Here is a 22653-nt window from a genome sequence, read left to right on the forward strand (position 1 = left end):
TGATTTTGGTTATCTTTTTATGTTTCTATTTTTACTTTATAAAAAATATTATTTATTGATTTTGTATTGCAATTGAGCAGACAATTAAATTTAAATTTTAATTCAAACTTACACAATTCATTTTCTTCTACTAATAATTTTCTCAAATTTTCCCTGAATTCAAGTCAGATTATCCAAATTTTTTTATTTTTTTGGAATTTTTTTTATATTTTTATTAATAGTTTTGTTCTAATAATTGTTGAGCCCCCTAAAGTAAGTCGCTAACATTTGGATGGAGTAGAAGTATTGGATGATTCACAAAAAAGTCACAGTAGTTAAATATTATTGTCTTTGAATTTTTTTATTCATTTTCTTTTATTAGTTATTTTATATCCTTTAACTACAATCAATGAATTCATGTATTGTATTAATATTTATGAAAAGAATAAATTGTCTATTACAATTGCAGATGAACGTCTTTAGTACCGACTAAGAGTTTAAAATATTTATAACATGTTGTTGCATTATAATGATTATAATTATATAACTTTGATTTGTAACATGAGATTTTATACTAGTATTTATGATTTAACTTATTTGATATATATTAATTTTTTCGTTGTTAAACCGTGGTTTTAAATTGAACCAAATCGAAAAAAATGGTTTGGATTGATTTCGTTTGATTTGAAAATTTGTTCCAAATCGTACCGTGTTCACTCCTAAAATTAGTGACAAACGGTAAATATAAGAGAGATAGAAATTCAAAAAAATTGACAAATATTCAAAAAAATAACAAATACTCAAACAAGGTAACAAAACACCAATTAAAACATTGAAATCGGTTCCATAAATTGACTAAACTTTTCATTTAATCCGTTGTTATCTTGTGTGGGGAATATAACGTGGTTTTTCCTTTAAACCAACATTTTTGAGGAACTATTAAATCTTAATCCTTTAAATAGAAAAAAAAAAAAAGAAACGAAAGTGACACACTCAAAAGAGTGACAAAAAAAAAATGTTACAAATACTAAAAAAAAAAAAAAAAGTGATAATAAGAATGCAAAATATCATAATTTAAATACCATCATTGTCTATTTATCAATCCTTTACATTCACCTATCATTGTCTCTTCAAATGCATCCTTATTTCTACCTAAAAAAGGTAACACAAATTCAAAAAAAAGTGAGAAAATAAAGGAAAAAATGACACACATTCAAAGGAAAAAAAAAGTGACAAACAATAACAAGTGATACAAAATGGTGGCACAAGTTCAAAAAGGGACAAAAACTCAAAAAGTGACACAAATTCGAAAAAAGTGACACAAAATAAAAATAAAAAAAGTGACAAACGCTAAAAAACATTAGACAAACAAAAAGAAAATGGAAAAATAATTTCAATGTCCTTTCTCTTCAGCCCTATGCCTCCCACGCCAACCCCCTTTCTACCACGAACACCCCCACCCTCGCATTTTCACCGCCAACTTCCCCATTTCCCCACAGTTACCAGCCATTGCAATGGAAATGTAAGGACATAGTAGTATAAAATGAATTAGAACAAGAGTATGTTTTAAATTGAAACAGAGTAATCTTAATTGCAGCACTACAGAACAAACACAAAAAGAACACTATTCAGATTGAACCTAAACTTGCAATTGCATTGTATATGTATTACTAAAACTGAATTCTAAAACACATCATGTATTTATCTATGGATTTTGCTACATGTACCCGGACGTTTACACACCCCTCACATGGGGGCGAGTCCCACACATTTATTATGCGCGGGCCCTGCCCCCCATGTGAGGGGCGTGTAAACGCCCGGGCACAAATAGTATTTTTCTTTATCTATATGTATAGTGGGAAGACATCCTTTTGGCTAGAACTCAAAATTGAATAGAAAGTTCATAGACCATGAAATATGATAATTGTTAGTATATAATCGCAAAAGAAATTCTGGTTGGTAATAAGGCCACATGTCAAAGACCCATCTCCAAAACACCTAATTATTATTTTGCTGTGCAAAACTCGTCTCCGACATCGGATTCAAGCGAGGGAAAGGCATTTATAGTGAATGAGTAACCATCTTCTTGTTGCACAAGGTTCTTTCATCGAAGGTTTCGGCCAAAAGAGGATTTTGACTAGTTGATAGCGTTGGGAATCGGAGCTGCGACCAGTGACGAATCCAGAATTTTGAGTGAGCACAGGCGAACGTTAACCGTTGGCCTTAATAAAATATTAAAAATTAAATATAATAATTATTTTGAAAAAAAATTGAACATATATATTTTTGTTACATGTTATCAAGGATTACACCAAATGACATAGTGGCAGGGTTTCCTATAATTCAAAGGAAGGAACATTGGTTCGAATCCATTCAATTGCATTAAAACAACTAAAACAAAATATATATTATTCTGTTACACTTAGTATCACAATTCATTTAGTGTCATGGTGGCTAAGCTTTCAATAACATTCATGATATGTTACAGGTTCGAAACTCCTCTCCATTTGCATTAGTTTTAGTAAAAATTGAAGAACTATAAAAATTGTGCAATAAATTTGGTCAAAAAGAGACTCAAACCCTACAACACCAATTTGTAAGTAGAGGCTCTAACCAAATAAGCTGGTAGAGATGTTTAGAGCAAATTTGAATTATCAGATATATATAAAATATTTATCAACTACTATCAACAAAAAAAAAATTCTTGACGGATCCAGTTAGGGCGGCCATCCTAGCTCGCCACTACCTGGATCCTAGCTTGCCACTAGTTGAATCCGCCATTGGCTGCGACTCGATTGCAAATTGGAGTTGGCTGACGATGGCTTGCGGGATTTCGACACTAACTCGCTCCAACTATTCTAGCTTCAAATTCTAATCATCGTCTTCAATGTCCTATAACATACTTTCGATTAATTCAAATCCCTCAACATAAATTTCTGGGTATATAGATGAATTAGTGTTTATATGTGCACATGGAGTAGAGAATACGGGGAATTTCTTGTGCAGGGCAACAAGAAGAAAATAAATCGATTCAAATTTATATTTTATGATTAATGTGAAAGTGTAGTATTTTATACTTAAATAACTACTTTTAACATGATTTAAAAAAAAAAAAGAACTTATGTTTAGGGTATATAGTCTTATTTTCACTTTAATCAATAACCCAATCACCCAATAGCTCAATCCGGTCAATGTCGTGATCCGATCTAATAATAATGTTTTCTCCACAACTAAAGCTGGCTAAGAACTTCCTCCCAAACATGTTATATGTTTACTATAAATATAACATGTGAAAGAAATAATCAATTTAGATAAAGTGTCAAAGTGGTTGAAAATGTGGCATTTGTGTGGGACATCGGCGTTCGGGTTACTCCCCATGCAATTATTACAATTTTTTTATTTATTCTCGAAAATTATTTAATGGGTCATGTTGACCCCAGAATATGTCGCCAACAGATATCGGACCCACCCGCGCACACGTAAGCTTGGTCTAACATGCGAAGACACGTGGACGATCTCAAATGGATAGATTAAGGGTGTGAGAGCGGCTCAAAGGCGCAGGACGAGAACGTTCGGAATTCGACGATATGTTTGCATAACAATTGTACAATAATTACCAATCGATTTTTGTAGAATGTGTGTATGAATTAGTGTATGTTGCAAGAGAGTAGAATGTAAAAAATGTTGTATTTATTTTTGTATTGAATCTTGCACTACCCTTGTGGGAGATACATGGGGAGTATTTATAGTATTACAACTTCGATCGTGACCCTTAGTTGGGAGTACACGTGGTCTCATCTCGTAAGTTTACATGTTCAATTATAGGTGTCACATTTGGCTTTCTAGCCTGCTACACATTAATTAATTGACGACTCTGCCACTACATTGACAAGACAAGGACTTGCACTCTATGATGGGCGTCTCATCAATCACTCAGGAAGGATCCTTGTGTAAGACTGAATAGGGCTGGACAAAACTCCCGAACCGAACCGACCGAACCGAACCCGAACCGAACAGAACCGAACCCGACGGTTCTTCTCAAGTTAAATACCCGAACGGGTATTTGAATCAAGAACCGACGGGTATGGTTCGGTTCTCGGTTCTAGGCCAAGACCCGAAAAACCGAATAAGAACCGAATCTCCATAATTTTTTTAATTAATTTATTTTAAATAAGTAAAATTATTTTATTTTTTCTAAATAAATTTGTTAATTAGTTAATTTAGTTCAAACCACAAAATATGATTTTCCTCTTTCTAATATTCAATTCAAAATCGACTTAATCAAATTGACCTCAATTTTATCTAAATCTGTTATTCTACTGTAGTGTCGTTTCTATCGGAGAAAATCGAATTAAAACTCTACAACATCTCTCTTAATTATTTTGAGATCGCTTTATTTCTCTTTCTGTTATTTTAATAATCGAATTTATAAAGAATTCAGCAAAGAGAGACGTGAAACACATAAGATTGAACTACGTTATTTTGTAAGAGCTAATATTAAATATATCATTAATTAAATTAACATAATTTTGTATATATTAAAAATTTTAATTATAATACGGAACCGAATGGAACCGAACCGGACCGAACCGAACCGAATGGAACCGAACCCGAACGGTTCCGTAATTAAATTTGGACCCGACGGTTCCACTTACTAAATACCCGAAAATTTCGGGTCGGTTCGGTTCTTGTTAGAATCGAACCGAACCGGACCATGTCCAGCCCTAAGACTGAATCTCTGGGGAGCAGTGCTGCTTAGAGCCTCAGGACCTCGGAGAGAAGGGCCTCGGCTATGAGATCTCCTCGGCGGTGGTAGCACTTGGACCATGTCTGATTTTGTTATAGTATGCTGGTGAACCCTTGTTAGGATGGGGGCCTCGAATAAGATGCAACGTGGTTCGACAGAAGTGGGTCATGGGCCCTAGTGAGTCGGCCAAGTGTGTCAACATATAACAATGAAGTGGGCCATGGGCCCCAATGGGTCAGTCAAGTGTGTCAACACGTAACTGGTCAAACTAACCAGTATTTTGTGACATTTTTTTAACAACCCACTACTCACAAAGTCATTAAAATTTACATAGTTTTCTGATTATGGAGGAGACAGTTACATCTAGTTTGTCTATACAAACTCATATCTTGTTTTGGGAAAAACATACAAAAGAAAATAGAAAGTCATCTGAAACGAAATTTGATTATTCTGAATTTTTTTATACTCGAATTTTTACTTATATTCTGAAGTACAATTGAGAGTTCTGAGAATCCATTTGTGATTACTGCACGAGTGGTTTATGATCGTTGTATACTGAGAGTGATTGTCCACGAAAATCGCAGTAGTTATCGACGAGGAATTTCACTTTAGAACACCGTGCTGTCACGAGACTCGATTGGATGATAAGTTTTATTTTTGAAATTCACTGTTCTGCACGTTACTGCAACTGATTATTTTTCTAAAAAGACATACCCTAAATGAAAGTTTTAGTTCCGATAAACGTTCTTTACAAAAAGGGAGAAATGTAGTTGAGGTCTCTAACCTTTCAAATTATTTCAGATTATATTCAAACCATTTATTTTTGTAGTTGGGATCTCAAACATTTCATCTCTATTGCAATTGGAGGATATGTGGACGAAATTCATCCATTTGATTGTCAATTGACAAAATCAATGGTCTGATCGAACGGTTTATTATTTTTTTATTTTTATTTAAATTGTTTGATTATTTTATATGGAATAATTTTGTCATATCGTTGAATTAAATGGAGTCCATCTACATGTCCTTCAATTACACTGAGATAAAAGATTTGGACTCTAAGACAATAGTCTACACATGGATTTATATTATATGAGTTGGCAAGTTTTGATGCATTTATCTTAAGAGCACCTTTTTCAATCATTGACCAAATTATCGACGCAGAAAAATTGTCAATAAAGGTGTAGGCATTTGGGTGGACAAATAGTTTTATCCTGCAATAACATTCTGATTTCAATAAAACTGAAGACAGGATAATATATCATCACTTATTTCCAACTTCCACGTGCCCACTCGGTGAACGACCTTCCGTAATTTTCTGCGCAACACAAGGTGAATTCTCTTCCAGTTGTGCGCGCGCAACGTATTACGTTGGTTAATTCCTCGATTCAGATCGAAGGTTTCTGTTGAAATTTTTCATTCTTTTGAGTCTACGCTTTAGATTTCTTCACTACAATTTTCATCTGATTTCGTGTACTTTTCTTTAACTCATCCTATGCTTGAAAATCTATTTTGCGGTGAGCAGTGATAATTATGGTTTAGTTTATGCTGATAGCCATATCTGTATAAATTTACAGTATTATCATGCTAATATTTGCAATTTCGTTTTTTGACATTGATTTAGGGCATATTCCTGCGTTTTATCGATAAATTCAGTCAAATACACAAACGGAATATGGAAATCGGTTTTGTTTTCGTAAGTTGTGATTCACGGTGTATGAAAAATTCCAAGCTATTTAGTATATACACGAGGAAATAATGATGTGATAAGTATATAGAAGGGAGTGTAAGTGTTTATAAGTGCCCAAGTCTACCTTCAAAATCCACCGCTGTTTTCAGAATCACACGATGGTCCATTTTTGTAGTCAGGTGGCTTCATGGTACCAGCAGGGATACTCTTAAAAGGCTGCCTTCTCTGGTGTGTCATTACAAACATACTGGGTAGACTCACTCTTAAATGTAGGGGAGGGTGGCTAAAAGTGCTTATAAGAACACAATCTAGACTTAAACTTGGTGACATAGGACAATAGAGTCATTATAAATGCAAATGCATTCTGGCAATCGGTAGTCTACTACACCATACGTAGATGCTAATTTGCACACTAGATCCTCTTGGAGTTGTTACTTTCTTATTTCATTTTTCAAAGAATTGGAACTTAGTAGCATTTTCTTAGATTTAGGATTAATTTCAGTAGCCTAATTTTCAATCTTAGGTCAGATTCAGTTGTTCTTTACTGGGGAATATCCGCTTCCAAGGTGAAATTAAGAAATGAGTCGAAGAGGCTTGATTTATAGCTTTGTTGCGAAAGGAACTGTTGTTTTAGCAGAGCACACACCTTATTCTGGAAACTTTAGCACAATCGCTGTCCAGTGCTTGCAAAAGCTTCCTTCTAACAGCAACAAATACACATACTCCTGTGATGGCCATACCTTCAATTTTCTCATTGACAGTGGATTTGGTATTTACCCTTTCTTCAGACATGCTCACACATTTGCGCTATGTAATTATTAATGCTTAAATAAACCATGGCAACTAGTAGTAATTTATTTCTTGTGTAGTTTTCCTTGCCGTTGCGGACGAATCTATTGGAAGAGGTATACCTTTTGTTTTTCTTGAGAGAGTGAAGGATGACTTCAAACAACAATATGGTGACAGCATCAAGACCGATGGCTCTCACCCACTTGCTGATGATGAAGACGAAGATGATGATTTGTTTGAAGATCGGTTTAGCATCGCATACAATCTTGACCGAGAATTTGGGTGTGTGGTCAAGTGTTACTGAAGATGTTTTGATGAATTATATTTCTATGTATGCCAGAATTGTACTAGACTTGATATTATGTTTTGTTTACTAGGCCGAGGCTTAAAGAGCACATGCAATATTGTATGAATCATCCAGATGAAATGAGCAAGCTGTCCAAAGTGAAGGCTCAAATAACAGAGGTCAAAGGAATAATGATGGACAACATTGAGAAGGTAAATTTTATTCCACTGACTGTTTATTGAATTAAATAATGATTATTATCTTGCTGATCTTTGAAGAAATAAAACAAAAAATGAAATCTATATGCATTAAGTAATACTTATATCTCATCTAGTAATTGAAGGCTTTGCTTTTTCCACTCCTGTTTGTCTTTGTTATCTTTATTTCATTGCTGATTTGTTTCATGTATTATTGGTAAGAAACAAATACTCAATTTAGCTAAACGAGTAACGATTTTTGTCTAAGTTTATGATTTTACTGGTGAACGTGTTAGCTAAGGGAGTTCTAGTTATTCTTCAACCAGTTGTATCTAGCTACACTATGAAACCGGTCACAAATTCCCATTGTGAGGTCCAACTAGTTGCACTTTTTTGTCTTTCACTGTTTTTACTTTTTACATTTTATTTTTCCCCTCTCCCTCTCCCCCTCCTTCCCCCTCTCCCCTTTCTGCCATTTACAGTGATATGCATACACACTGCAGTTTCTAACTTCCTGTAGTATCTGTACAGCAATTTCTGCTTACGGCCAACTTCATACTCTCGTATTCTACAGCATTTTGGTTACCTTGGTAGGAGACAACCTCATTGTTTCCGTTCTGATTCCCACTCGTTCCCTCTCAGTAGCTTGTTCCTTTCTTTGTGTGGAGGGTCTCTCTCAACCTTTCTTAGTATGATAGATGATCTGTCTATGAGCTTCTGGGCATACGAGGCTTGACTGAATGCAAAGTGATGTTCTAATGAAGGTTACTTAGGTGCTATAGGATGCCCCCCTGGTAGGATTAGGCGAGCCCGCCTTGGCCCCATATGTGTTTATCTTTCTTGTTGAGTAAGCTGCCCTTTTTGGCTTGGGGATAAGTAAGAAAGGGGAAGGAATGAGAGATCAAGTTCATCCTCATAGCAAGAAAAAGGTGCGTAGCGCTTTTTCATTAGATTTTCTAGATGTGAAGTGAATGTCCATAGTTGATAGCCTGCCCCGGAGTTTAGTTTCGTGTGTCACCTTACCTCTTATTCCACAATGACACTTCTAATTTAAACCTCTCTCATTGAGTCATTGTTTAATTCATATTCTCTATAGGAAGATCTAAAACCAAAATTAAATGAGAGTAGTGATAATATCATTAAAATTATCTTCTTCCCAGGGATGGAACCATAAAATTGCGTTGGAGTGAGTTAAAATTTAAAAATTTCAAACAAGCTCATGTTGCAAGAGATCCGAATTTCACGAAAAAAGTGTCCGACTCAAGCAAGTGCAAGTCTAGACGCCAACTCCAGCATGTCCCACTAGATCTTCATAGATTTTCTAGCCAATTCTAATATTGACCCACCCTAGGGAACGTAAACTAACAGAAGTATGATAGGTAATTACTTACTAAAAATATGAATAAGTAATAGATGAAAACATAAGTAGAACCAAAAAATTACATAAGCTTAGTTAAACATGTGTCAAAATCAATAAACTGTACTTATAGACTTGTAAACGAACTTTTTAGACTTTTCCCATGTTTGTTTTTGATAAAAATTAGATTTCTAGTAGATTTTGATAAAATTTGATGAAATGTGTGGTTGAAAAGTTGATAAAAATTGTGAGTTCCAATAAATATGTGGTTGAAAATGAGTTTAAAAAAAACGAATGTTAAGAAATGGAGGCTAAACAAGGCCTTAGTCGAAATGCCTAGATATAATACCTAATTTTGTACCTAGCTTGTGGAGTAATATTCTGACTAAACTCGGGCAATCGGGCATTGGACATGGGTTTGGGCTGGGCTAATATAGATTTTTGGGCTGGACTAATGCTTAAAGATTTATTTTACAGTTTCTTTTTTGCATCTGAGCTGAGCCCAGGGCTGCCCCCCTCATCCCCCCATAACCATGTGCCTGCTCGTTCTCATTATGGATATCCATGATTTTGATTTAAACTTAGAACCAATTTTTTAAATTATTACGCGAGAGATTTTATTTCTTCAAAAATATGCAGGAGGAGCAATTACAACAAATAGCTGGGCTGGGTAGACTAGGGCCTACAGAATACTCCAAGTTACAATAGGATTCTTGAAACTTCTATTTATTTGTTTATTTGCTTTCTAAAGTTGGGACTTAGGAGAACGACCTAGATCCTAAATGGGTTAAATAGCTAATCAATTTTAAGTTCTATATTAACCTTTTTTTTTTTTTAAACTTTTAAAAGTTCTGTTTGGTTGAGTTCAGCAGCTGGACTGGACTCACTGCTCAGTTGTTGAGAACATCAGGACATACCTAGATATTTTACCGCTGAACTGAATTTCTAGAAAGCTAGTAAAATCGGATTGATTTTGAATCAACAGTTCTTAGACGTGCTATTATTGAGATAAATAGTTTGTCTGTGTTTGACTTTATTGAACTTAACAGAATACCAGTTAAAGCAGCCAATCAGCTACAATAAGCAGAACCACGCATGCTAAACTCAAAATAAATTAAATTGAGATGAACCCAGTATTTATACTATATTTCTGTTCACCCTGATTTCATTGGACACATTGGGTTGATGTTTATGTGTGCGCATTTATGCAAATGCATAATATTGATAATAGCATAACTAGGTATGAGCAGGAGATGAAGGACAATTAATTCATGACAATGTATTCTGTAGGAATGAACTTGACTCTGGAGCCTTCTGGTTGACTTGTATATTAGCATGCGCTCGTGTGTGTGTGTGTGTGTGTGTGTGAGTGAGTGAGAGAGAGAGTTTAAAGGGGACACAGGAAAACTGTAAACGTTAGTTACAATAATTGTGCTTGAATGTGAATTCCGAACATTAATGAACTAAGAAGGGGAAAGCCCTAGAATATCTGGCAGTAGTGGCAAATGGGCATTGCAGTGGATCCAATTGGGGATCCTAAATTAGCAGCTTTGATTTGTCTTACTGTGAGAACTCTTCTAGGCTGTTTTGATATCTTGTTTGCATTTTACCAATTAGTTACTGGTTCTCATTTCCATCACGATTGGAAATGGGGAACTGCAGTATATTTGGTAAAATTACAATGGCTATTTGAGTTTGAGAATCCAACTTATGGCAGATTAATGTTACGAGAAAACTTAAAATGAGATTATCATAACATAATTTTTTTTCTTTTCTTATTTTGGAATTGGAGATTGAAAATGAAATATGTTTGAATATTACCCTCAAGGCAGAATAAGCCCCCGTTTGGCCCCTTTTTCTTTCAATTTTTTCTTCTTACTCTTATTTTAAACCACACAATCTTTTATAAAATAATATTACACGTATACCTAAAACTTTTCCTATGTTTTCAACCAAGAAAAAAGAAAAAGAAATACTCTATACATTAAAAATTGAAAGAAAGCGGGCCAAATGGAGGCTAATTATGCTTTCAGTGGGCGCGTCGTGCCAAATGGACATTGGACAGTTAAGAGATACAGAATTTGGAGATGGTTTATTTTGTTTTGAGTCTAGCATACATATGAAGTAGATATGCTGCCAATAATCTTGTAAGATTAGCATCTTAGAACCTAAAATTTGATTTTTATTAAGGTATTGAATAATTTCATCATATTATCTCTATTAATTTAAGGCAACAGCAATGTTATCAATGCATCTGGTTCTGTAAGCTTTTAAATATTCCCGGTTTAAACATTTTCTGTGCGGCGTGCATTTTAAGACACTTGGTGCTCCTACAGGTTTTGGATCGGGGTGAGAAAATTGAATTGCTGGTAGATAAAACTGAAAACCTTCAGTTCCAGGTAAATACTTCCCCTTTTGCTCTGTGCCCAAAGAAAGAAGACACTTGTTATTCATGTCATCTTGCTTGTGGATAATTGCTCAGGCAGACAATTTTCAAAGGCACGGGAGGCAGTTACGTCGGAAGATGTGGTTGCAAAGTCTCCAAATGAAGCTGATGATTGGGGGAGCTATTCTTATCCTAATATGCATCATCTGGTTTATAGCTCGTTGAGGCTTCAAATGGTGATGGTTCTGGAATTATATTGCAAACAGAAACTAGGAATAAATGTTCTTGTATATTTGTTGTTACTGAAACGTTATCCCTGATAAGTGTCATTGACATCGTCAAGATTTTGAGGCTCTTTAGTTCTATTCAGATCGTGGATGAATGGAATTATGGAATTTAAAAGTAAAAATGTATTAGTATTTGTACGTGGTGTTTTATTTACATACAGGTGAAGAAACTTTCATGACCAAAGACAAGAGAATTTGCTTTAAACAAGAAACTATAATAGAGAAGATAATTTTCTAGAGTTATTCTAATTTTCAATGCTTAAAAACAAGTTTCAAATGACTTTCTATTTTAACTTTATTAAGTGTGTTTTGCTGTCAAAATAATTTGGAGAGTTAAACTCACTCTATATTTTTACTTTATGATGATTATACTAAACCCTTGTTTGAATTTCATTATATAAAATACTCATTGTTTCTCATTATTTTCAACCATACAATCTTCTAGTAAAATAATTTTATACACGCACTCAAATTTTTTTTATATCTTATTAACATACGATCTCCAAAAAATTACTATTGCAAAATATATTCTTCAAAAAAATAAGGTCAGACACACCCTTAACTAGCTAAATATACCAATAGTTTAGTTTTTACATTATTCAAATAATTGAATTGATTGGTCATTGATATACCAAAAATATGCAAAAGAAAATATAAAAAGAATCAATAAATGTTTCGAGAAAAAATAAACAAAAAACCAAAATAAATGGCATTGTTGTAGTGTATAAAAAATTTAACTTTTTAAATATAAAGATGTTCATTATTATGCACAAGATGATCTTTGTAAATAAAGATTATTTTGAAAATGCTCTAACAATATTCTCGGTTTTAACTCTTCATTTTGATTTTTAAAATATTTATTGATTTATCATATTTTATTTAACATATTTTTTAATATGTCAATGACATATCAATTCAAATATGATTCGATTACTTTAAAGAGTAGAGTATTGCAATTTGTAACTTACTAAGTCCTTTGTCTAAGCGACGTTCTTAAAAAAATAATAATAAAATAAATAAATAAATATTTTCAACTACATATTCTTTTAATAAAATACTTTTACATGTAAATTGACCTTTTTTCATACTTTGTAATGGTACATTCCAAAAAAATTCACTATTAAAAAATCCATAATCTGAAAAAGAATTACGCTAATTGTACATTTTTGAATGACATTGTGTGATGTGTGAAAAATTGTGCCGTTGATTTGAGTAAGTAGTGGACTTGAACCATTGACATCTGCTGCAAGGTCCAACGCCTCTTATGCCCCCCCCCCCAACGACTGACTCTACCATAGAGGCCGTTGATCAGTTAAAATTAAAAACATTTATTCGAGTGGACCCCACACCCCATGTGAGGGGGATGTACACCCTTAGATACATTCTATTATGTACCACTAGCATTTTTCATGCACGATTAAATGGACAATGTCAAGATGACGTGACAAAAATTAAAGTGAAGAATGCCAAGATAACTGTCTACATATAGAAAAGCAATTGGAGTGAGAAAGTAAAAGAAAAAGAAAAAGGGCAAAGGATGGTTTTCTCTATCTTATAATAATTAATTTTGGATCATGCTTGGTGTTCACTAAAGTGTGTAAACTTGTGCTTATACTTAGTTACATGGCAAACTATAATTTGATTGTTAAAAAATTTATTTTTTTATTCAATTACTTTTTAATAACAATGTGAATGTCAACAAGAGTGTACAAATTGGATGTACAAATGACAAAGTCCTTAATTTTGAGTAGCGTTTTCAAAATTCATACAAAATAATACTTTTAATTTATAATGTCTCAACGGCTCAAAAGTTAATGTACCAGCATCTTAGATAGGAACATGAAAAATGATAGAAGTACGCCCAAACAACAAAAATTCGAGGCAGATTGATCATTCTAGAAATAAAGATATATTGTGTTAGACATGATATTTTACCAGCATCTTAGCCCTCGCCTGATAGCAATTTTTTACCAAAAAAAAAAAAAAATCAATTTTTTTATTGTTAGTTTATTATTTCAACCGTCATTTTTTACTTCTTCACTTACAAGTGAGACATAATTTTCTCTTTAACAATCAAAAAATCAATTCTCATAATCACTGTTAAACTAACCCTAATATTTTGTCCTTATAATCTAACAATATAAGTTATAGTGAATTTCTAAATGGGATGATTTGACTCGGCTTGCCATGAATATAGGTGGTACCAAATTTAGCCCCTGTTTGGCCCCCATTACGGGGAAAATTTAATGTATAGAATAGTATTTTTTGAAAAATGAGTGGTTGAAAAAGAAAGAAAAATTTTCGATTTACGTGTAATATTATTTTATGGAAGATTGTGTGGTTGAAAATAGAAGAGAGAAAAATAGAATGTAATGTAATGAAAATCAAACAAGGGTTTAAAGCCCTTTTGCCCCTATTTTCAAAATCTCATTTTTTTCAAAGTTATTAATCTCATATTCTTCAATAAATTAATTTTTCACATGCATCCATAATTTTCACTATTTTTTAATTACACTTTCTCCAAAAAATTATTTTTCATAAAATCTCAAAATTTCTACCAAAAAGGGACTCAGCAGACATCAATATAGCCGTGTTTTGACCTTTTGGGTTTTTAAAAAAGCGAAAAATTTGTGGAGCAAGTGATATTTTTGTTATTATTAGTCTCCGTTTGGCTCCTATTTATTGAAAATAAAAATAGGAGGAATAGTATTTTTTAAAAAATAAATAGTTGAAAAAGAAGAATTTTTTTTAATTTATGTATAATATTATTTTATGAAAGATTGTGTAGTTAAAAAAAGAATTGAGAAAAATAGAATGCAATAAAGGGGAATTTAAGGGGGCGGGGGAAACGGGGACTTAGCGGCCAATTAACAAAAGTTCCCCAAAACGCACGCAGCCATCTTCCTAGCAAGTAGCCAAGCCCCTCTTTTGGCGGGAACAGGGAGCCTGAGCGAAAAAAAATACCTCCAATGGAATCGGAGACGGCACTGCCGAAATGGGCATCGAAGCCTTGCATAATGGGCATTGATGAAGCTGGTCGTGGTCCTGTTTTAGGTATACACTGATTCAGTACTTGATTGAAGTTTGACATCTGTATTTTTCCCCTTTCTATAAATACAAATTTATGTTTTACAGGACCAATGGTCTATGGGTGCTTGTACTGTGCTCGCTCCTACCAGAAAACTCTATCCACACTCAAATTTGCAGGTACAAACTTTAAGGCTTGTTTAAATTTTCCCTTTTTTACCCATTTGTGAGATCGGTGTTTTCTTAGCTTTTATCAAATTTTCTGAAGATGTCTTGAATTTTAACTATGATTAAAAGGGTATTAATTCCTGCTATGTTTAGGCGTAATATATCTCGGTAACGAGTTAAGAACAACGGGAATAAACTGAAAGTAGATCACAGAAAATTATAAAATTAGGTAGATAATAAACTTAAATGAATAAGAGGAGAACTGAGGTTAGCTCAAAGAAAATCTGCTTGAACAACATCTCGCACAATTGAACAAGTCATCGACACACTAGGAGGTACAACGACATAACACCGACACATCTTCGACTCGAGTCCAAAACCTCAGGTGGCATATCCGAGTTATTTTTTGGCTTTTTACTTAGAACATATTGTACGACAAGCTAGAAGGTACATTGTTGACAAGCTTGAATTTAATAAAAAAATCTATACATTGTGAATAATAAAAAATGAAAAATTAATATAATTATAATTAGCATATCGGGACGTGTCGTGTTGATACTCTTTTCAAATAATGCGTGTCAACGAATCCGTGTCGTGTCATGTCTGACACTTGTGTCTGTGTCCGCATCGGTGCTTCATAGGATATCATATTTGCATCACATTTGAAAACCTAGAGTTAGCTAATTTCCTTTTCTTGGTTTTTTTGGAGTTTAAATGGGATAAAGCTTTCATTTTCTTGTGGTCTATGCTGTTGGATAATGTACCCAAGAGCACTTTGATCCTTCAATTCTCATATTTAAATTTTTTATAACTGGCCATTGGCTCGTAACATTGCCAATTGATTTATCAGATATAAAAAAATTTCGACTAAATGAAATCTCTACACTTCTTTGTTTGCAGATTCAAAGACGTTAAAAGAAGAAAAGAGGGAAGAGTTGTTTGAGAATTTGAAGGCTGACGAATCAATCGGATGGGCTGTTGATGTGATAGACCCAAGAGAGCTCTCATCCAAAATGTTGAAGAAGTTAGTATTAAAATTTTGCTGTTCTTTACATGCTCCAATGGAGCAGCTTGATTGCATGACTTTACCTGTTTGATTCTTTACAGAAATAAGATAAACCTTAATGAAATATCACACGATTCTGCCATGGGCCTCATTAGAAAGGTGTTGAGCATAGGCATTCTTCTTACTGAGGTAAAAGTTTATTATTTATATCTAATGAATGCTTTTAAAATGATGACAATGGTGATAATCATCGAGGAAATGCCATACTGAGTTTAGGAACAGAATAAACATAGAAGTTTCTACAATCAACTCCATAGCAAACCAACAGAAATGCAATCCTCTCAATCAAAGATTCAGTAAATTTTTTTTTTTTTTTTTTGGTTGTCTGTTTAGAATTTTGTTTTTGAAAATTACATTTAGCTCTTGGGGCAAATTTTCAGGGTTTTTAGATTGCGAAGGCTCATGTTCAATTCCCACTAGTACATGGACCGTATAATTTTGTTAACCCAAACTTCGTTGCTCAGTGCTTATTTGGTTTAAATTATATTCTCATTACAATTTAAAGATTAAAGTCAAAATTTAATTTTAACCGCATACCACTACTACTACCCACTTATCCACCACTCATTTCTATCAATTTTCCATTTCAGCAACGCAAAGTTTCTCCCAAACAAGCACGTATTTGTTGTATTTGGCTAATTTTTCATATTTAGAGGATAGTATGTTACACAGCTGACCTACTCTACATGCTTTATCTGTCATTGTCGTAAAAATAATGAAGAACGGGCAAAAAAAAATGTGGACAAGCATAGATCAAAAAGCTGTAAACAGATTAACATACTCTGTATACCAGGTCTATGTGGATACAGTTGGAGATGCTGAAAAGTATAAAGTAAAACTGTCTGAGAGATTTCCAAATATTAAATTTGTGGTTGCAAAGAAAGCTGACAGTCTTTACCCTGTTGTAAGTGGTGCAAGTATTGTTGCAAAGGTGACTCTTTGTACTTTCTTTTTATGTTGGTTCTTCAGGTTCCTCTATGGTCATATTTTTCTGGATGGTTTGAGGGTCACAATTGTTCTTTCTTTCAGGTCACAAGAGACAGAGCTTTGCGGGATTGGGTGCTTGATGAAACTGCTGCAAACATGCATACAACTTTTGGATCTGGATATCCCGGAGGTAATTCTTTCATTAATTTTTGTTGATTTAGAATATTATGTAGTCAATATATCTTCTCAATATGTAAATTTACATTGATTTCTTGCAGATCCACAGACAAAGGCCTGGTTGGAAGATCATAAACACTCAATCTTCGGATTCCCAACACTGGTGCGCTTCAGTTGGGGAACATGTACATCATATTCCAAAGACATGGTCGAAGTGTTATGGTTAGTCTCTGAAGGAACATAGGATGCCAAATATCTATGCTGCCACTGTAATAATGGCTTGATAGGCTTCTCAAAGTATTTTACAGTGCTTACATCAAAACTTAATAGATCTCCTTTTGATAGGGAAACTGATGACGCTGATGAGGATGGTAGCGATGGAAGAACTGGGAAACGACAATTGAAACTAACTAATGTTGGTTTCACTCCAGTGAAGAGAAAAAGTGAAGAAACTGAATCAAGTGGGAAAGGTCGTTGCAAATTTTTCCAAGCTCGTAAACTTGAGCTACTCTCCCATTTCTGAAGGCAAGTTTTACTTATTACAATGGGTATGATTATTTGTCTGCCTTTAAACCTATCTTTCTTTATCGTTTCTTCCATTATACTAACATAGAAAATACATTTATATGTCGATTATTTGCCTTCATCTGATGACATATATTTATCAGCGAGCGATAATGGGAAAATAAAAAAGAATGCATTTAGTGTAATAAACTAGTGATTAGCAACCGGTTTTAAAAGAGAATCTTTTTGAACAATTTGAAGGTGTCTTGGTGCATTTTCTTTTTGATTTGAACGAGGTAGAAAATTATCCTACTTATTGAAGGTTTTCGGGCAATGAATATGTTGTCTATGGTGCGTCAACTTTTAGCCGAAGTTCTGTTGAGGATGCAGTGTTTGACCCTTGTTTAGCTGGTTTAAATATGAATAATGGTGTAATGATTGAAGTTGTGCAGAAGTTAAATTTTAACACAAGCCTGAAGTCGAAGAATTATGCTCTTGCCAATTAATGTTTGTTTGGCAAAATTTATAAATCATTTATAAATGTCCTAACTTCATTTTCAATCGAGCAATTCACAAGTAATATCCACTTATCCACCACTCGTTTATATATATTTATAAGTTTTTTCCAAACAGAAGGTTTGTGTTTCCCCTACATAAGATGACGTAAATATCCAAATATCATTTAGATGAATGCATGCTTATTTTCCGGCTGAAGAGCAGTCTGAGGTTTGTTTAATACTATTGAGCAATGTCCTGCATTCCAAAGGAAGACAAATATCAAAATGGTGGAGATACAGCTGCATTGCTTGTTTACTTATTTTTCCAACTCGTTGAAGAGTTTGCATAATTTTTTATCTTTGAAATTATAGGTAGCATATGATGAAGAGGCTTCGAGAGGATAAAATTTGAGCCAGTATCATCCTTAAACTATGAAGCAAGTTCAGAAAATATCAATATGAATAACTTGGAAAGAATCTCTAACTCTAGGATTTGATTACCAGGAAGTAAGCTATTCGACCATCACCGAGTGGCTCAGATTTTAATGCTTGTGGTCGATGTCTTTCAGGTAATGAAGATAATCCGTGGATTGTATTATTTCTCACCTTAAATAATATGATGTTTTTGTATAGTTGGAAATGGCATGAATAGAGCCGAATGTATCAAACCTTGTGTGTGCTACTACTGTTTTTCCTTGACTCTTTGATGGCTACATTTATAATACCTAGTGTTATTACCAATTTTTGTGTCCTCGAGCTATTGCGTTGAGGACCATATTCTTCATGCTTTCACCTTCTCATCGTCGGGGATCATTATTCATGTGCATTTTTGCATACTTTTGTTGAGATTCTCATGCTCATTCTCAATCGTGGAGATTCTGTTTGTGCTAATCCTCGGTCGTTGAGTTCGAAATCAACAGGTATGGATTTTTGGTAGCATCACCTAGTAAACTGTTTTTAAATCTTTATTGATCCAAAGAGACATGAGATACCTTGGTGCAATTTCAACACAGATAGAGATGGTATGAGTTGAGCTCTTGTTTTTAAGTGTATGTTCGACTTTTGCAAAAATTGCAACACAGCTAACCAAGGACATATATTACACTCGGTTTGACTTGGCACAACGTAGGCCCATGGACCCAATTGTTCCAAATAAACCCACCGTTAGGGTAAGAAAAAAGACCAAGACGACCTAGCTGAAGAAGTCAAAGCAGATGTTGAGATCTCTCACTAGTCACAAGAAGGTTGAGTTTGATAGGCCAAAGCTTGTGCTCAACTATCAAAAGAGTTGCTAAGATCGAAGGTTGAGCTAAAACCATCCAAAGGTCGAGATTGAGAGGCTAAAGTAAATGCTAAGGAAATGTACTACCACACATGTACATAAAAGAACTCAAACAGAGGCACGCTCCACTAGAAATCTTGTTATTTGTTTTAAACGTGTTAAACACACAAGATAATGTTGTTTTGAGAAGTAGAAAACATAATTTTACCATCAAAAGAAATAAACTTATACCAAGGAAATAGATACAAGAACATGTATGATTTATAGATGTTCGTTTCAATGTGAGATAATGTCGTTTTCAGTTCATGTAAAGTTCTGTCTCAATGTGAGATATCGTTTTCAGTTGATGTAGTGATTCACGATGACGAAAAGTTTATAACAGAAAGTCGTACACCCTATCTTATCTAACTCCCCTCTCGTTGATGGCAATAAATTTTTTTAATGATGATTCCCTATTTATAAGATAAATAAAGACAAAATGAAAATTGGGATGGCTACTTAACGTGTTACGCCTATCAAATGTCAAGAATATCACTATCAATATAAAACTTGACTTCCAACTGATCTTTATTTGCAAGTTCTTGGCAGATTTCAGACTCCAACGCTGGAGAATTGGACGTATGATCGGGTTTAGAAAGTAATACGTTGTCATAAATGAATGAACATGAATCATACTGTCATTATCATATGGATTCCCTGTACCATTTTTCAAACTTCAATTCTGTCCATCCCACTTTGAAAATTCTTCCTCCGTGACTATATGTATATCGATGGAAGGATATAGATACGTATGGCTTCAGAATCCATCGATGTTCTTGACCACCAAAGCTTTTCACATGAAAATCTTATGTCAGATTCTCCAAAAAACCTGTTTGATCTCCCACCTGACTCATTTTGGGTCACCAAAGACAACGAACAAGATTGGTTTAATCGCAATGCAATGATGCAACGTAAAACCTCCATTAAACTCGGTTTTCTTGCTGGTTCAATTCGAAACTCCACGTCATTTTCTCATCGATCTTCACTCTCTTCCAACCTAAAATACAGACCATCTCTCATTGGACTCCCCCGTACTATTCAATCACCTCGATTGGGCATAGCTGGAGATGTTAGTCGACTGCCAAACCATGTGAGACGTTCTTCGTTGTTCAGAAGCCGGTCTGAACCGGGAGGTAAGCCACCAATGCAGCTCTCTGAACCGGGTTCTCCTAGGGTATCTTGTATTGGAAAGGTTGGATTGAAGGATGACGGTCATAGGAAAACCGGCATCTTGCGGTTTTTCAATTCGATTTTTCGCTACTGGTCGAAAGGGCAAATCGCATGTGGATTTGAGATAAAGAATGGACCGGCCAGTAAGGTAGAACCGAAACGGTCCGTCTAAGGTATGTGGTCAGAATAATAAGGCGGAAATAAAAAAAGGATTATTATATCGAACACGTGTTAATTTTATCCATTATTCTTCTGATTTGTTTAAGCATAATGGACGAGTTCGTAATTTGAATATGAAAGGAATGGGACCTTCCAATGATCCATTTTTCTATATATAATCTTATCATATATGCCGACGAGAATTGATGTGGTATATCATTTTATATGTATGAAAAATTCCTGAAAGAAGGCTCAAAAAGTTGATATAGGTACTTCCAGAAAATGCATGGTATTAGGAAGTATATTTTATACTTGTTTCGCGCGAGTTGTCGCTAACAATTAAAAAGGGATCAGACGATTGTGTAAGGAACAAACCTCTTGAAACAAAGTCCCAAATATAGGGGTGTTTTATTGGCGATGACTTTATAATTGGAATTTAAACAGAATGCCTCCAAGGAGCGCAAGCACTCGAGTACTGAAAAGAAATGTTTTAAGTCTAAACTAAGGAATTGAAATTACATATTCTCTGTTTGAGAGTGTTTGATTCGGGGTCCTTTGCTCTATATTTTTTCTTCCTTTTATATTCCTTTGATGATCTCTTCGTGATCAACCGCTTAATTGCTTTATAACTGCCCACTTTTTTCGTAGTGGCCAACTTATCGTGGAACTGCCGTCTCTAACTGCCGTCATTACTTTTTGTCGTTCAACCGTCTTCAACTGAACATCCTTGAATCGTGGAACGTGATAAGATTATTTAATAACTACTTCGATAACTGCACTTTTGGATAACCATAATATCTTATGTTTGCTAAGATCCTGGGCGATTCGAAGGTTTGGGTAAGAACAGGGTCATAACTTTGAGCGACTACAAGGCATTTCATTCCCTCATATCTTGGGCGTCTTGCAAGTTTGGGCGATAGTGTTATCGCGTTCGTGGGCTTCCACTGCATTCATTGATAACCCTATTCGAGCCTTTATCCTGAATTACTCAGTTGGGCTTCATTCTTTGAGCTATTCGATTTAAGCTGCACTTTTAGCGTGTCAACAATACTCAATTTATTTGTAATTTTGTTCTCGAAGTTAACAACAAATTTTCTATAAAGACGTCAAAAACTTGTTAATTTTATTATCTCACAAGTATATGAATAGTAAGCGTTATGAATACTTAATTTGAAGTATATGAATAGTAAGCGTTATGAATACTTAATTTGATAATTTGACAACTTTTATTTAACTTGAAAGATCAACCTTCCTAATATATCTTCTTATCTATTTCGAGTCGAATTAGATCGTCTTCACGTATGATTCGTTAATAATATTCATTAAATACAAGAACATATATTTAGATCATGCAAAGTATAAACAATTTTCCCTATAGTCTATATGACCTCATGATGATTGTTATTACATAATGTTTATTTTTATTCCTTATTTTGAACAACAACAGCAATCACACATTAATTTAATCAGTGGTCAATTAGTTGAAAACATTAAGGTCATAATAAGCATTCAAACAAAACAAACATCTAGCGTCAAAATATAGAATTTAATATAAAGACTTCAAGACATTGGATTCAATATTATCGTAGCATCTATATTTAATAGCCAAGAATCATAATATTTCAATAACACCAATTAAATAGATAGAACATCATCCATAACTAAAGACTAAAAAGAACGATGTAAAATATTCTTGAATCTTGATTTCGTCCGATGGTTCTTGATTTTTCTCATTCGATCTTTTTGTTCTTCAAGCATTGTGTATGAAATAAGTAGGAATATGTGTCTTGTAATGAAAGTTTCTTCAAAGCTTGACAATTCAAATAATATGGAATTTTGTATCAATGGACTCTCTTCTAATCTATGGAATACGTGCACAAAAGCCTCCTGCTTATAATTTTGGGCCAATATCATGTTGG

General features: G+C 34.1%; 3 protein-coding genes across 7 annotated transcripts; all 3 read left to right on the forward strand.

The window, feature by feature from the left end:
* The first annotated feature begins 5934 nt into the window (after positions 1-5934).
* LOC111380337 (vesicle-associated membrane protein 727-like) lies at positions 5935-11856 on the forward strand. 4 transcript variants are annotated; one of them, XM_023003865.1, is made up of 6 exons: positions 5935-6058; positions 6940-7185; positions 7286-7487; positions 7583-7703; positions 11382-11444; positions 11528-11856. In XM_023003865.1, exons 2-6 carry the CDS (start codon positions 6996-6998, stop codon positions 11654-11656), a joined length of 705 nt encoding a protein of 234 aa, XP_022859633.1. In that variant the 5' UTR covers positions 5935-6058; positions 6940-6995; the 3' UTR covers positions 11657-11856. The 4 variants fall into 4 exon arrangements, with proteins under 4 accessions (XP_022859633.1, XP_022859631.1, XP_022859634.1 ...); XM_023003863.1 differs by having other exon boundaries at positions 5939-6125; XM_023003866.1 differs by having other exon boundaries at positions 5942-6058; positions 6945-7185.
* A 2728-nt stretch (positions 11857-14584) lies between these two features.
* LOC111380341 (ribonuclease H2 subunit A) lies at positions 14585-18825 on the forward strand. Of its 2 annotated transcripts, XM_023003869.1 has the most exons (9): positions 14585-14772; positions 14854-14925; positions 15814-15937; positions 16021-16108; positions 16773-16910; positions 17009-17096; positions 17185-17305; positions 17429-17608; positions 18457-18825. In XM_023003869.1, exons 1-8 carry the CDS (start codon positions 14688-14690, stop codon positions 17604-17606), a joined length of 894 nt encoding a protein of 297 aa, XP_022859637.1. In that variant the 5' UTR covers positions 14585-14687; the 3' UTR covers positions 17607-17608; positions 18457-18825. The 2 variants fall into 2 exon arrangements, with proteins under 2 accessions (XP_022859637.1, XP_022859638.1); XM_023003870.1 differs by lacking the exon at positions 16773-16910.
* A 1331-nt stretch (positions 18826-20156) lies between these two features.
* Positions 20157-20747, forward strand: LOC111380339. Its single transcript, XM_023003868.1, has one exon. The coding sequence runs from the start codon at positions 20157-20159 to the stop codon at positions 20745-20747; it is 591 nt and encodes a 196-aa protein (XP_022859636.1).
* The last annotated feature ends 1906 nt before the right edge of the window (positions 20748-22653 follow it).

This window comes from Olea europaea, unplaced genomic scaffold (genome assembly GCF_002742605.1).
Source record: "Olea europaea var. sylvestris unplaced genomic scaffold, O_europaea_v1 scaffold2129, whole genome shotgun sequence".
In the NCBI taxonomy this organism is placed as follows: Eukaryota; Viridiplantae; Streptophyta; class Magnoliopsida; order Lamiales; family Oleaceae; genus Olea; species Olea europaea.

Excerpts from the sequence above, each read along its gene's own strand:
- LOC111380339 (XM_023003868.1), top strand. The coding sequence starts at position 20,157 with ATGGCTTCAGAATCCATCGATGTTCTTGACCACCAAAGCTTTTCACAT.
- LOC111380341 (XM_023003869.1), top strand. The coding sequence starts at position 14,688 with ATGGAATCGGAGACGGCACTGCCGAAATGGGCATCGAAGCCTTGCATA. Across the intron at positions 14,773-14,853 it reads TGGTCGTGGTCCTGTTTTAG|GACCAATGGTCTATGGGTGC; the intron begins GTATACACTGAT and ends TATGTTTTACAG. Across the intron at positions 16,911-17,008 it reads GTGCAAGTATTGTTGCAAAG|GTCACAAGAGACAGAGCTTT; the intron begins GTGACTCTTTGT and ends TCTTTCTTTCAG.
- LOC111380337 (XM_023003865.1), top strand. The coding sequence starts at position 6,996 with ATGAGTCGAAGAGGCTTGATTTATAGCTTTGTTGCGAAAGGAACTGTT. Across the intron at positions 7,186-7,285 it reads TCTCATTGACAGTGGATTTG|TTTTCCTTGCCGTTGCGGAC; the intron begins GTATTTACCCTT and ends TTTCTTGTGTAG. Across the intron at positions 7,704-11,381 it reads TGATGGACAACATTGAGAAG|GTTTTGGATCGGGGTGAGAA; the intron begins GTAAATTTTATT and ends GTGCTCCTACAG.